The sequence below is a fragment of the Aspergillus niger genome (genome assembly GCF_000002855.4).
Source record: "Aspergillus niger supercontig An05".
Classification (NCBI taxonomy): domain Eukaryota; kingdom Fungi; phylum Ascomycota; class Eurotiomycetes; order Eurotiales; family Aspergillaceae; genus Aspergillus; species Aspergillus niger.
The window spans coordinates 460,358-475,319 of NT_166521.1; the positions used below are offsets into that span (position 1 = coordinate 460,358).

Sequence of the window (14,962 nt, forward strand, 5' to 3'; positions counted from 1 at the left end):
TTTCAGAGATTATTTCTATTAATAAAAATATTAATTTCTTTTATTCTAAAATTATTATAATATTTCCTAACTTGGTGGTGTGTTTAGTATTCTTTACTAGTATAATAAAAAAATATTTTTATATTTATTTATTATCTTATTTAATTATAATTTTATAGTAAACTAAAAATTCTTTCTTTATAAGAATATCTGCAGTATTATCAGATAAACTGTATTCTACTATTAATATCCAGATTAAAAAATCTGATTCTAATTCTTTAAATAAATATAATAATTTATAGTAAGATATTATTCTAACTTTTAATTTTTTAATAAGATTATATACTTGTTTGAAAACCTCCACGTATTATTTAATAGTAAAATAGTCAGATTAATATTTATAAATAAGATTAAAATATATTATTTTAAAAGTATATAACCATAGTCTAAAATAAGTAATTTTATAATTTTATGAATTTTATCCGCGTAGTTATAAATATTAGAAACTATTATTAATACTCTTTTTAGAGAGTCAGATAGCTGGCTAATAAACTAGAACTAGATAGTAATTAATAAATAATATCATAGCTAGTATTTTAGATAATTAATATTTAAATAAAATATTTTCTTATTAATTATATCTTATAAACTAATATTTTTTAGTATTTAATATATTTTAAAATATTATATTAAAAAGTCTTTTTAATTTTTTAATTTTTTAAATATAGATTAAATGCCTCCTAGCAGCTTTTCTAGTATTTTATTTATTTATATTATTAGTTGTGTAGTCACTTCCTTAGTATTCAAAATATAATTAAAAGATATATATCTATCTAATTATAATATTTTAGTATTTGAGTATTTTAATATTCACACTATTTTAGTATTTTAGAATAAAGATATTATAATACGCGGTTCTATTATAATTATAGCTTACTTTATATATAATTTAACTTAGATCTCTGCTAGTTAGTCTTACGAGCGAAAAGCCGGGCTTATAATCTATTAAAACAACATTTTAGATTAATATTAAAATTATAATAAACGCTTAATTCTTCTATCTAGGCGCGCTCGGAAGGAGCGGTTGAGATTACGGAGTTTACAGATCACGTGACCTCGACTACTAGTAATCTACTGAGATTACGTTCCAACATAATCCGAAGACTAGTCAAAGACTATGGCAGCCTTGACAACCGACTTTCGCCTCATCGCATCAAGGCACATCTCCCACTCGCCCAATCTAAATGTTTTGTTAACAATCCCAGATACATTGATCCTCTTACGATCTGTGTATGCAAACATCCATTAGCCACTGGTCCTCCGTACCCCCACTTTATAAGACTTACCAAGATAATCAATGGCAGCTGGAAATTTGTATGTCTGACTGAACGAGCCGAGAACATGAATCTCCTCCTTGAAGATTTTGTTCGGTGACAGCGAGATGCGGCTCTCATCCTTGTAGACCCCATATACCACCAGCTTTCCACCTTTGGTGACAAAGTGTATGGCGTTTTCCAGAACCCTTTCACTACCTGTGGCTTCCACAACAATATCAAAGCCGTATGGATATCTCCCTCGCAGTTCCTCCAGCCTAGCAGCCGCGGCATCTTCTTCCCGCGGGAGCTCAACAAACTCATCCGCAGCATCTAGCGATTTGGCCAGCTCCATCTTCAACCCGCCCGGTGCAGCAATAACAGTTCGACAGCCACCATTCTGGCGAAGAAGCTGAGCTAACATTAGTCCTGTCGGACCGGCGCCGAACAGAAGAACACTGGATCCCATCTGCGGGGCGATTTTATCCAGCCCGTGTGCCGCACAGGCTGCAGGCTCCAGCAAGGTGGCATCGACATCTGACAGGTTCTTGATTTTGAATACGCGATAGGCCGGGTAGGCAGCGTATTCGGCGAATCCGCCATCGACCATCACACCATGGGCTATAAAGTTCTCGCAGAAGAGCTCCTTGCCTCGACGGCAGTAGTGACAATGTCCGCATAGCTCCGAGTTATCGGCCACCACGCGATCCCCTACTGTGAAGCCATTGACTTCGGTGCCGAATGCTGCGACGATGCCGACAGTTTCATGGCCGGGTACTAGTGGGAACTTGGGCTGATCAGTTCGAGCTCTTGTTTAGTGGTAGGTGTGTCCCTACTTGGGCTCCAAATTCACCCTCATGGATGTGTAGGTCGGTACCACAGACACCGCAGGCCTTGACTTTGATCTGGAATCTTGTCAGACATTGGGTGTGATCTATGGAATACTTAAGACCTACTAAAATATCGTGTGCTCGAACGGTAGGAAGCTTTTTATCAACAATGTTAAATTTCCGTGCTTCGCTATACTCTATGTTTCCGACAGTCATGTTAAATGTCGTGCTTGTTGGCCAGTGAAAAGATGCGACACGCACCTAGTGCCCTCATAGAGCGGGGTAGCTCGAAGGTGTGCAAAGAACTCATGTTAGATTTAAATAATGTGAAAACTGGGTAAACAACTATTCTGAGGGGTAATTATGGGCCCGTATGCTAGCATTCACAGGTGGCTGTTGTATCTAGTCAGAGGAGGTGAACATTTGGAGGAGAGGGCAGTGAACCGCAGACACTCATAGGCAAGATACAGTGAGATGGCATCTTCACGATAGACCCGAGGGACCCTGAGTACTCGATATATCATTGGTATTATCATCTAGTCGTCTTCAGCAGAAGTGGGATGGGCATGGGCCTTCTATACTTGGGTGGCCCCCGAGACGGGGGCTCGTCGATCAACCTTACCCCACCCCAGCATAGCACAAATTGTACACGCCTTTCGATGTCCCGATGAATAGCCAAATTGTATCTGTGTAAGGTTGGAACTATGTACCGGCGACATAATATCCGCCGAGCCCTTGCTATGCTTAAGAAGGAGTTGCGCCAGACACAAAAAGAGCACGCCAGTTGGCAGAGAGCTACTGGGAAAAGGAGCGTAATGATAATGATGATCATCAGGATAGTATCACGAGCGACCGATTGAAAGCTCTTCGTGAATTCGGTATTCTTAGGACAATCCTCCCCAACTGTTGTCCAAATAGCTATAATGTGTCATAACTGGTCTACTGGTTAGCTGAGACAAGAGTATGAAGCCAACCGCACTCAATTAAGTATCCTAACCTAGCAAACAAATGAAAAAATATTATGACAAGTAGCACTACATGCGGTAAACTAAGCAAGCCACAAGAGTGAAGTTAACATTTGATGTTAGTTAACAAGTACACCCTCTCTTCATATACAGTCGCTTCATCATTTCGAACTTGAAGGTCGTGATTAAGCTGTCACAGCGGTCGCATTCTCCACATGCTGTGCCAATTCAAGCACATCACCTTCCTTAGCCCGAATAACATGCTCATCTCGAACCTGGTATCTCTCAGGACGTTTGCGAGAAATTGCTTCCCTATCGAAGCAGACAAAAAGTGGGGGATTCCCACGATAGTACTCATCCATGTCCTCCAAGGTGCGCCCTGCTGTCTCAGGATAAAAGACGTAAATGACAGGGACCATTGCTGCATTCAATGCAATCCAAATCGCATAGAACCGCCAGCCAAGGTTCTGTATTCCAATGGGTGTGATCTCGACGACCATGAAATTGAAAATCCAGTTTGTAGCTGCTCCGAGTGCGGCGCCCTTGGTCCGCATAGTGAGGGAGTTGATCTCTGTAGGATACACTATTGATCATTAGTGAACAGTCTGCAGTTTAGTCGGAATATAGTAGGTTTCAAACATACACCACGGTACTCCTTGCATGCCAATACCAAAGAATACATAGTACAAGAAGAAGAAAGCAACAGATGCAGACGCCACTTCATGTTGATGTGAGTAGCCGGGCATCTCATTATACCGAATAAGAGCAGTGATGAAGATATAGCAGAGACATTGGCCCGTGGCACCAAACATCAAAAGGGCTCGACGGCCCCATCGCTCAACATTCGGGATACCGATCATCGAAAAACATAAGTACTGAACACTATTACAAGCTGTTAAGAGTCTCGCTAACGACTCGCTCATACCGACAGATTTGGTCAAAACTGTAGGAAGATAGTAGGAGGAGACATTGATCCCTGAGAACTGTTGCATCGCTTGAGCTCCCATGCCAAGGATAAGCCTGCGGATGGTTTTTGTGCCTGACCGTTCATGGGCGCGTCCCCGCAGTATGTCACTGAAGTTGACACTGTTTTCTCGTTCATATTTCACACTGTATTGAATCTCGCTGGTTTGGAATTGAACGAAGGGGTCGTTTGTGGCCTTGTTCTCCAGGTCTGCGATGATCTGGACGGCCGTTTCTTCTTGGCCGTGGGCAATAAGCCACCTGGGAATGTAAGCACGCACCACTAAAGAACATATTTAACATACCTGGGGGACTCAGGCAGCCATGGAACTGTAAGAGCGAGTACTATGATGAAGATGAATTGGAACGACAGGGGAAAGCGCCAGGAAACAGGGCCACTGGCGAACGACAGTCCGTAATTGAGCCAATTGGCAAGTGAAAACCCTACAAGGACAAGGACATTCTCAAGGATAACCAACTTTCCTCGCCAATGCATATTTGAGGTCTCAACTTGCCAAATGGGCGCAGTCGATGTGTTCAGTCCTGGGTGATAAAGATGGTCAGCGTTCATGCTCCTCTACCTATGAAAGAGGAGATACCGTTGCCAATTCCTGCAATGACTCGACCTGTCATCATTTGGCCCACACTGTATGAGGATGCTTGCAACACGGCACCGATTGCCATGACAGTCGTTCCAACGAGAACCGTCTTCCGACGCCCCAACCGCTCACCAAGCCAGTATGCACAGATAGATCCGAGGAAGCAGCCAACATCGTAGATCGCGGTGACAGTGCCAAGAAGACTGGTCTTAGAGGGACCTTCAAGATTGTGTAATTGAAGAAAATCCTGGGATATCACCACTCCGCTGAAAACTCCCTGTATTGGGATCAGTCATGCATTCCAGGAATCGGGACCAGTTACTGACCTGATCATATCCATACAAAGTCATGTCAGCACCACAAGCTAGAGTGATCCAAAAGGTTAACCACCCCCCTCGAAGGCCAAAATACGGTGTCTTGGACTTGAGCATTTTTTTTAATTTAGATGGTCTGAGGTCATCCATTGTGTCAAACACTGGTCGGCTTGAAGGTCACGGCCGTAATATAGTATTCTTTCACATCATCTCCATACCCCGGATATGCGGCAATCGGCGGTAACCATCATATCAATAGCACAAAACATTATTACTATCACACCACTCATATCAATTAGCGTCATCACTGCTATAGTAACACTGAGGAGTATACAGTGAAGGTTTTGTCGATCCCATAGGACGCGGGGTAATGCGGGGGATCACGTGAAATCGGCAAAGGAATGAGGATGGAATGGATCGACATTCCGGATGTGTCCCCGAGACGGGGACAAGCATCTCGACATGAGCCAGAATGAATCCAGCTTATGATCCAGATGGACTTTGTGATGCATGGAATTATGAAATTTCCAACATGGCTTCTCAATTACCCTATCGGCGGCCACGGATGCGCAAGTCTCGCGGCCGCGGGTTGCGGACCAAGAATGGATGGTAAGTGACCCGTGCCGAACAAGCGGTACATGGCTTAATATAGTGGACGGACGCAGCATTACCTGTCGTAAGCGACATCTGAAGTGTGATGAAATCAAGCCCATTTGCGGCCCATGCGTCAAGAAAGACAAGACTTGTGAATATCCGGCGTCAGGCCGTCGCAGTAATGACAGCCCAGCATTCGAGCGGGCCATTGCCGATGCTGTTCCGGTGTCAGGCCAAGAGCCAACAGCATCCCCGGGACAAGCCAGCGCTCATGTACTGAATAACCCCTCCCCGGAAATAGCATCTTACGAACGACATGAGCCACCAGGTGTGGGCTGGAGCTGTTCAGATGCAGACACCAATCCCCCTCCGCCAACGGTCCTGGATCAATTGTCTACCGGCCAGAGCCCCATTGCCTTTCAGCATAACTATCTGTCTCCCTCAAATGCGTCTTTTGCAGCAGTAAGATGGTTTGGGCTGTTAGCGAGTGATGCTGCAAGGGACAGCCCACAGCTGCCCTCTATAGAGAATTCCCATGGAACTCAAAGCCATTCAGTCGATCACTTGAGAATTGATGGTCTGAGTCAGCCCTATTCGCTACAATACGCGACACAGGTGCTTGATAGTACCCTTGATTCCGGCGCGAGCAATGGTCCAACAGGTCATCAAGAAGGTAGTGCCGTAGAAGAGGAACTAATTTGGCAGTCACGGGAGGCAATAGAGCTTCTGCCTACCGAACATGCTCTGTTCGGACACTTTATCAATCAAGTAAGCACATGGGTATGCATCTATGGGACCATACGGGATCGGCATTCGCAGTCTAATTTATCTCTAATAGCTGGACCTTTTCGATCCAACCAGCCAATTTTCCACATTTGTTGCGCATCTTGCAGTGGGTTTCCCCTTCCCCTTCCTGCTCTCCGAAGATGAACATGCTCCTAAGCTGACGAGGGATAAAGATATATAATGCGGGACTCATGAATGCCATACTCGCCCTCGCATTCCGACACTTAGCACTGAATCCCGGCCTGGACCAAGAGAATATGCCGAACAAAGAAGCCGCAGCTCTGCAATACTACTATCAAACACTACACTACGTCCAGCGAGCCATGCGGTTTTCTAGCTACAAGACCAGCCTAGAACTCCTCGCGACCGCACTAATTATCTCCGCTTATGAAATGCTCGACAACTCCACCAACGACTGGGAACGGCACCTTGAAGGCGTCTTCCTCATACAAAGGTCCCAGACCATCCACGGCGAGTCTGGTGGACTACACTCCGCCGTATGGTGGGCCTGGCTCTGCCAGGATATCTGGGCGGCATTCCGCGAGAAACGCAAAACATTGACGTTTTGGATTCCACAGAAGCCGTTATCCGCGCTTTTGCCGCACGAACTCGCTATGCGAGCTATTTATATTACAGCGAAGGTGATTAGTTACTGCGCAGAGAGTACCACTGAGGAGAATAGACGGCGTCGAATCGATGATGCGAACCGCCTTCGTGCTATGCTCGAGGACTGGCGACAGCACCGGACCGTGGAGTTCTCGCCCTTGCCGCTCGGTAGGCGTGAGCATTCATCATACTTTCGACCGATTTGGATACGTCCTGCAGCGTTTGGTATGTTGAATGACGGGCTTTAGCCTGACCGGTGTGATGGTAGCATCTCCCGTGATTAAACAACGTGAATTGACGACATTGCTTTACTAGGACTGGCAGTTCAATTCTTCAGCGCGTCGTGTATTCTCTTACTGGTGCATGAGCCCAGTATAGGAGGACTGGACCAGTACCTCGAACGCCAAAGTGCCATCAAGCATTACGTGGAAGATATCTGTGGGATTGCGATGACTTTGAGGGATAATGCATCTAGCTTGATGTCCTCTCAGGCTGTATTCATAGGTATGTGATAGGGAGACGCTACTGCCACACCGGCCTTCGCTCATGCCACGCCCTCCGCCTACCTGCTCTTAGCACATGCAGAAACCCTATCGCCTTGCCAATAATCTTGTGTCATGCCTGAGGCGACAGTTACGGCCTGAGGTATGATGCTACTGCCTCAGGCTAGCATTGTCGCCTCAGAGTACAAGAAAGACAAATAAGCAGGCGGTAGGGATTCTGCTGCTTTAAGAACCGAGCCTTACCTGTTAAAGCAGGCGGAGATCATGGCACGAGCAAAAAGCGTCCCACATAACATCGCTGAGTGTCTTTCAAGTGGCTTACAGAACGCAGCAGGAATCTTTACTCAAGAGAAGCGTGCTCGGGAAGACATCCTGGAGCTGCTTGAATCTTGTCGAGCAAGAACTGGGTGGCCGGTTAGATCATTGGGAGTGGAGTTACAGGAGCTTTGGGAAAGCCAGGATGCCAAAGCCGCTACTGGCGGAAAAATTATTACCCGGGCTGGCGCTGCCTCATAACATGGTTGATGGTTGATTACTATCCGGTGTCCTGCTCCGTAGTCTACAGACCAAGTAATGCCCCCTTGACACCAGCCCCGAGCTGGACCCTCCATAGGCGGTGCTCATTGAGCGCAAAGATCTCCCCGTTTCTGCCAAAACAGAAGTTGGCCACCCCGCCATCGATGAGGATGCGACCGAGGAGAACACCCCCGGGGGACCACACATGGATTCCATCCCCGCAACCACTGTATACGTTTCCATTGAGGTCGCACTTAATACCGTCGGGGATACCGTGATCGGCCATGGCGAAGAGCCGACGGTTGGTGAGGAATGGCTGTCCATGTATCGTGGACACGTCGAAGGCATAGCTACACCCTAATTAGCAGACACCCCGACAACACTATAGGATGAAACAAGACATACATAGAAGATGCCCGATGATCAAACACCGTACCATCCCCATGCAACCGGTCCGTATCCGTGATATAAACCGTCTTCTCATTCGGGGAGAAACAGATCCCATTCGGCATTCCAAAGCCATCAGCCATAGCGCGAATAGTCCCTTCGCGCGGACACCACTGGTACACCTGACACGGTAGACACGGTTCCGGACGATACTCATGCCTGTAGCCGTAAATGGGATCGGTGAACCAGATGGAGCCATCAGTATGCACGACCACGTCATTGACCGAGTTGAAGGGCCGGCCGTAGAAGTCGCCCTTGAGCAGTTCCGTTGTGTACGGGGCAGTGATGGACATGCGATACAGCCCACTAGGCTGGGTCATGGACCCCTGCCCGCAGATGAGGATGCTATCTTTGTCGTAGTTGATGCCGCCATTGCCCATGGGGATGTCGGTGGGGATCTCCTCGTAGGTGATGGGGCTGGTATTCAGGTCAACGCGGGTGATGTAGACTCTTTGCTGGGTTTTGCTGCCATTTGGGTCGACGCATCGGTTGCTGGTGATCCAGAGGTTGTTTGTCTCCGGGATGTAGATTCCGGCTTCGTGTGCAAAGGGGTAGTCGCGGTGTTCTGCGAGTAGTTCGAGGGAGGGGGTTTGACCGGTGATTGTTGTGAAGTCTTTGTGGTGGGATTGAAATCCCGTTATTTCGCTGTCGGTCATGGTGAGGTATTTTGCTAAGCCGAATAGATTGTCAGGACAGTATTCTATTGTGTAGGTTGACCAGAGCAAGCGATATAGTCAATGCTCAGTCTACAAAAAGTGGCAAACACAACAGTGGAGGGGAAACATGGGGAGAAGAACTGGGGAATCGGGGTAACTCCGGTCCTCGTCTCGAGGCCATCTCCGCCCCACCGCGAGCCCATCTCCGCAGAGTATAAGAACGTCGATCAACACAAGCATCCATGGGATCACAGCTGCACCCGTCTAATTCACTTACTGCTCCTCGCATTGATGTCCTGGAAAGAAGAAAACCGCCACAGGCGCATTCTGCGCAATGCTCACGCCGGCGGATACGGCGTCATCGCAGTCATCGCATACAACCTCGAACAAATTCTCGGATATATCCGAGCAGCCGAAACAGCGCGCTCGCCACTTATAATACAATTCTTCCCTTGGGCAGTCAAAGCAACGGATGGCTAGATTGTGCGGACTGCTGCGGACGCAGTCAGTCGCGCGACCGTGCCCATCAGCATCCACCTCGACCATGCACAGTCGGAAGACATCATCAAGCAGGCGGCGGATATGCCCTTCGACAGTATCATGGTGGACATGTCACACCATGAGAAGGAGGTCAATCTGCGCAAGACTCGCGAGTTGGTGCGATACTGCAATGAGCGCCAGAAGGTCACCGAAGCTGAACCGGGCCGTATTGAGGGAGGAGAGGACGGAGTCATGGATACGGCAGGATTGGAGGCTTGCATGACCACTGCGGAAGAGGTGGATGAGTTTATAGACACAGGTGTGGATGTGCTTGCTCCGGCTATAGGAAATGTTCATGGGGAATATGGCCCCCGTGGCCCGCAATTGGATTTTGAGCGGTGAGTTGGGTTGAGTATCTTGTGATGCCCAAAACAACCAATTTGCTGACGTTGATGTGGCAGGTTTGAGAAGATTCGGAGTCAAGTCAATGGAAGAGTTTGCTTGGCAATTCATGGTACGAATGGGTTTCCGCCAGAACTGATACAGCGCTGTGTGGCGGCTGGAGTGGCCAAGATAAATGTAAACCGACTTGTGCTGGATGACTACTATGATCATCTTCGGGATAACGTGGGGAAGATACCACACACCCAGCTTATTGAGGAGGGAATCCAGAAAGTGGCGGATTTGACAGCGAAGTGGATGGAAATCTGTGGGTCTGCGGGAAAGGCGTGAGGGAGCGTGATGGAGATAATATAGAGAGGTTCTTAGTCGAATCCATTGAGTCCAGCAACTTTTCACTATCTCCCATGATGACAGAGAGGACAAGCACGTAGTAGTGGCGACGTTTAGTAGCCTAGGATACTACTTTCAGAGCTGTCTGCATTTGCAACTTAATCACTACCGTAATAAACCTGTGGGAACAAGTAGATTAGACCCAATAACTACAAATCATCATAAAAACTATTTTCAGACCAATCTATTGCAAGTTACTAAACATCCCACCGTCTGCCAACAGCCCTGTGGCATTTACATATCGACTCATCTCCTCACAAGCCAGAAATACCGCTGGGCCAGCCATATCGTCCGGGTTTCCGATCCGCCCCAACGGAATGCGCGCCTCGAGCGCAGCCTTCTTGGTAGGGTTCTTCATATCATGATCAGCCAACTGAGTAGCGATGGTCCCAGGCATCAGAGCATTGCATCTGATCCGATCCTTGCCCAGAGAAATGGCCATGGACTGCATCATGGAAAGCACAGCGGCCTTAGTGGGCGTGTAGTGGGTCTGGAGGCCTCCACCGACCAGCGCGCTGACGGAGGAGATACCGATGATGGAGCCGCCATGGCCCTGCTTGACCATCTGCCGGGCAGCTGCTTGGCAGGAGTAGAAGCAGCCTTTGATGTTGACGTCGATGCTGTGGTCGAGAAGAGACGACTCGATCCTGGGTATGTTAGTGACCACTTCTCTGTCGTTCACTATAGGATAATAGACTCACTGGAGAAATTCAGCTTGTTTGAACACGCCTGCGTTGGCGACAAAAATATCTAGCTTCCCCCATTGAGAAACGGCTTCTTTGACGAGGTTTATGCTGGTCTCCGGGGCAGTCACATCGCCCGGAATCTCGAGAATCTTGCCAGCCGCAATGCCGCCTTGTTGGATGGACTTGACTTCGTCAAGCAGACTGTGCCGATGCACCTCGTCTTGGGGGAGACCCAGATGGTTGACTGCAACATTGCAGCCTTGGGTGATGAAGGCCAATGCGATCGCACGCCCGATTCCTGTCGTGCCGCCGGTGATGGCAGCTGTTTTGCCCTTGAGCAGATTGCAAGCTGGTAGAGCCATTGCAGAAACCTGTACACAAAGGAACTGTCAAGAAGAAAACACTAATCTCCGTACAATGTAGTGTCTGTAGCAGCTTTTCAAGTTATGGAATGCAATCAATGTTCCCGTCTCGAGGCATTGCATCCCCGCGCTTCCCCGCCTCCGCGTCTCGGGGGATCCCCGACTCGAGTGATCAAGTATGAGCAGATGGCCAAAACATGTTATAAAATGACCCTTAAATGTCTTCTACAATGTCAATATTCTGGAAAAGCATTACCTATATCGTATCAAGCATATTGATATTATCACAATGACTTCTGCTGACCCTCAAGAAATACCCCAGGCCAGCGCTCCTCAGACCAAGGTCAGCCTCGGAGGCAAGATCATCGCAAGTACGTAACCCATGGGACACGTCAGTGATACATCTCTAATCTCGATCCAGTAACCGGCGCCAATCGTGGAATTGGCCTCGGTATCGCAGAATGTTGTCTCACCAACGGTGCCGCCAAAGTCTACTCGATCGACATCGGCGAGACGGGAGAGGACTTCGCCGCCCTGGAAAAGCGCTACCCCGGGCAACTCAGCGCCATTAACGCAAACGTGACAGAGGAAGCCACCATCACCGCAGCAATTGATAAGATCATTGAAGAGGCGGGTGCGCTGCATGGCATGGTAGTCAACGCCGGTCGCACTCACCATAAGGCTGCCCTGGATTTCACCAAAGAAGAGATCGAGACCCTCTTTAATGTCAACCTCTTCGGAGCGTTCTATAGCGCTCGTGCTGCGGCGCGTGCCTTTATCAAGCTCGGAATCAAGGGGTCAATTGTTTTTACTGCGTCAATGGCCTCGTACCGACCGAATAAGGTCTGTTGTCGTTCATTTGTTTCGATGGAATGGTAGCTTACGATATGTTAGCGCGTCCCATCCACACCTTATGGAGCTTCCAAGGCCGGTGTCCGAAACATGACTCACACATTGGCCATGGAATGGGCTCAGTATGGCATTCGTGTGAACAGTGTCTCGCCAGGTTTGGTCAAAACTGCCATGACATACTGGGTACCACAGCAGCCCGACTGGGAGCAGCAACTTAAGTATTACGGAGGGTTTCCGCGATTGGCGGAGGTGCAAGAGCTTGGAGGTGCTTATGTATATCTGCTGAGTGATGCTGCTAGCTATACGACATCTATTGATATCCCGGTGAATGGGGTGATTGGAAGTGAGTGTCTGATGATCCTTTCTAAGTCTTTAGATGATACTGACACGAACAGTTTGTTGAAATGTATCTTCCATGGCGAGGTCTCGTTTTGTGGATGTCGTGTTAATGAGTTGGTTTACCTCGAAGAGCATTCATGGAGCACTTCAATACAGGCTGAGTTTCTTCACATATCTCGTATTTTCTCTAGACTACCAAATAGNACGAAACTATGAAACGCTTTACTGGGCGCGCGAAATGGGTCGTTAAATGTTGTGTTGCGTGCGTAGCACAGTCCTTTTAATAAACAAGTGAATAGCCTTAGTTTCTTGTATACGAAGAGAAATGATCTTGCGGCTTAGGTAGAATGCTTCCCGTTTTGTGACGCATAACTATAGCGTGGCAATTAAACGGCGTTAATGAAATGAATAGAATCATTAGACATGACTTCCACAATCTCAGACTACGCAGTAACCTTCAAATCCATCATTCCAAGTTGAGCATAAACGCAATGGCTCCGTACCATCAAATCCTAGTGTGTTCTCCCCTTCATGGTGCCATCAATCCCCTCCAAATCACTATACAACCGCCACTCATAATCAAAACTAGGGTCATTGAACCGCGCCTTTGCATCCAATGTAGCAATTCGAGCCATATCCTCTGCATCCAGCTCAAAATCAGCAGCCAAATTCTCCTCAATCTGCCAATCGATCACAGTCTTCGGAATAACCGAGCGGCCGCTATTAATCCCCCACGCAAGCACAACCTGCACTGGACTCTTGCCGTATTTCTGTCCGATCTCTTTGAGGATGGGCTGATCAATCACCCGCATCATGTGCGCGATTTCCTTCGACCATCCTGCCTGACGGTAGAAGTCGTTCATGTTCCCGAGGGGACTGAACTGGACGACGTGAATACCCTTTTCGCGAAGCCACTCGTTGAAGCCCTTCTGCTGGAGGTAGGGGTGGACTTCCATTTGGTGCACGGCGGGGACCTGCATGTATCACTTTCAGTCAAGTAATCAGATGAAAGTAAAAGAAAAGGGACCTACAGTAGAAGTCTCCCTAAGCAACGTCTCAATCTCACCCTTGCTGAAATTCGACACCCCAATGGCCCTCACCTTACCCGTCTTAACCACCTTCTCCAACGCCCTCCACGTATCCACAAACGTAGTCTCCCCATGTATCATCCTCCCCTCCGCATCGCGGGGAAACCGATCTTCGCCCCGCTTAAATGTGCACGGATAATGCATCAACAACAAATCAACGTAGGGCGTATACCAAGTCCCGCAAAGAATCATCCACCGCGCGCTCCACATCGTCGGGGTGGAAATCGTTACACCAGAGCTTCGTGCCAAGGAAGATCTCTTCGCGGGGGACGCCGCTCTTCTTGATTCCCCTGCCGACTTGCTGTTCCACGCCGTAGACCCGTGCTGTGTCGATTAGCCGCATACCACGCTGTAAGACTTGGCAGACGGTTTCTTCTTGGGAGTCGGGGTCTTGGAAGGTGCCGACCCCGAGGGCGGGGATTTTGGCGCCCGTGTTGAGGGTATATGTTGTGCGGGTGGTGGGAGGGTGAGTGCCGCTTGTTGATTTGATGGAGACGATTGGATCTCTGGGGACTTGGGGCCCGGTGGAGTTGACTGCTGCGGTTGCTGTAGCCATGTTGAGGGTGTAGTAGGAAGGTACTAGTATTCTGGGTGATGTTGCTGCCAAGAGGTTGTGATTACCTCAACCCTGTGACGGCCGAATTGAGGAGAAGTAACGAAGTAAATATATTGTTCATTGGTATGTGGTCTACGGCTAGAAGGGGAATATATCTGCACTGGTCGTAAGGCTATAAGCCACTGCGACGGTTGGTTGCTCCAACGTAAGCAGGAATCTGTAAGCCTGCATGACGCCGTGTCGGTACTACTCCGCAGTAAGATTTTGTGGCGGGTAATAGCGGTCGTCGGCTACTGTAATCACTGATCTAACGGGATAAGCATAACGGATGGACATCAATATCCACATAAGCTTAAATGTATATTGCTGCATTGTTTAAATAAGGCCACTAGGGATATCTCTAGTAGCCCCCCTACTCTGATTCTCAACGATTCATTGAATGGTCGTCGATATGGAAGATTGGAAAATTCACTCGATTATACCTGCCAGAACACAATACAAATAGACCAGAGTTACCAAAAAGCGCGGGGGGAATGTGTGAATAACACAGCATTCCCCTGTAGAATTAAAAGCAATACTGCTCATTCAATCTGTAATCCCATCCAAACCCCAACTGGCAAATCAGTGGACGTACTGAAAGTCAATTACCCGGTGCCGCTATTAGCCGCTGCAGTGACCGCGAGACGGAGCCAATGCCAAGAGGTTCATCACCCTAGTTACACTTAGAAGAGCTCAA

General features: G+C 47.9%; 8 protein-coding genes across 8 annotated transcripts; 3 read left to right on the forward strand and 5 right to left on the reverse strand.

Annotated features, from left to right (window-relative positions):
• Positions 1-782: 782 nt before the first annotated feature.
• An05g02000 (uncharacterized protein) lies at positions 783-2,338 on the reverse strand (the record flags this gene model as incomplete). The annotated part of the gene is made up of 5 exons (XM_059747945.1): positions 783-812; positions 959-981; positions 1,326-2,079; positions 2,129-2,197; positions 2,249-2,338. The coding sequence occupies 5 exons, from the start codon at positions 2,336-2,338 to the stop codon at positions 783-785; spliced, it is 966 nt and encodes a 321-aa protein (XP_059603722.1).
• A 934-nt stretch (positions 2,339-3,272) lies between these two features.
• Positions 3,273-5,113, reverse strand: An05g02010 (uncharacterized protein; the record flags this gene model as incomplete). The annotated part of the gene is made up of 5 exons (XM_059747946.1): positions 3,273-3,670; positions 3,731-4,311; positions 4,356-4,593; positions 4,632-4,926; positions 4,976-5,113. The coding sequence occupies 5 exons, from the start codon at positions 5,111-5,113 to the stop codon at positions 3,273-3,275; spliced, it is 1,650 nt and encodes a 549-aa protein (XP_059603723.1).
• A 382-nt stretch (positions 5,114-5,495) lies between these two features.
• On the forward strand, positions 5,496-7,461 carry An05g02020 (uncharacterized protein; the record flags this gene model as incomplete). Its single annotated transcript, XM_059747947.1, has 4 exons — positions 5,496-5,572; positions 5,629-6,325; positions 6,517-7,174; positions 7,265-7,461. 4 exons carry the CDS (start codon positions 5,496-5,498, stop codon positions 7,459-7,461), a joined length of 1,629 nt encoding a protein of 542 aa, XP_059603724.1.
• Positions 7,462-8,011: 550 nt separating this feature from the next.
• On the reverse strand, positions 8,012-9,071 carry An05g02030 (uncharacterized protein; the record flags this gene model as incomplete). Its single annotated transcript, XM_001390734.3, has 2 exons — positions 8,012-8,318; positions 8,374-9,071. The coding sequence occupies 2 exons, from the start codon at positions 9,069-9,071 to the stop codon at positions 8,012-8,014; spliced, it is 1,005 nt and encodes a 334-aa protein (XP_001390771.1).
• A 242-nt stretch (positions 9,072-9,313) lies between these two features.
• An05g02040 (uncharacterized protein) lies at positions 9,314-10,283 on the forward strand (the record flags this gene model as incomplete). The annotated part of the gene is made up of 3 exons (XM_059747948.1): positions 9,314-9,364; positions 9,552-9,949; positions 10,013-10,283. The coding sequence occupies 3 exons, from the start codon at positions 9,314-9,316 to the stop codon at positions 10,281-10,283; spliced, it is 720 nt and encodes a 239-aa protein (XP_059603725.1).
• Positions 10,284-10,527: 244 nt separating this feature from the next.
• Positions 10,528-11,391, reverse strand: An05g02050 (uncharacterized protein; the record flags this gene model as incomplete). Its single annotated transcript, XM_001390736.1, has 2 exons — positions 10,528-10,990; positions 11,045-11,391. 2 exons carry the CDS (start codon positions 11,389-11,391, stop codon positions 10,528-10,530), a joined length of 810 nt encoding a protein of 269 aa, XP_001390773.1.
• Positions 11,392-11,680: 289 nt separating this feature from the next.
• On the forward strand, positions 11,681-12,832 carry An05g02060 (uncharacterized protein; the record flags this gene model as incomplete). Its single annotated transcript, XM_059747949.1, has 4 exons — positions 11,681-11,762; positions 11,813-12,234; positions 12,286-12,586; positions 12,786-12,832. The coding sequence occupies 4 exons, from the start codon at positions 11,681-11,683 to the stop codon at positions 12,830-12,832; spliced, it is 852 nt and encodes a 283-aa protein (XP_059603726.1).
• Positions 12,833-13,094: 262 nt separating this feature from the next.
• Positions 13,095-14,226, reverse strand: An05g02070 (uncharacterized protein; the record flags this gene model as incomplete). Its single annotated transcript, XM_059747950.1, is given in 2 exon segments — positions 13,095-13,556; positions 13,614-14,226. Coding segments are annotated over 2 exon segments (1,075 nt in total), but the record flags the coding sequence as incomplete, so codon positions are not given.
• Between the last annotated feature and the right edge of the window lie 736 nt (positions 14,227-14,962).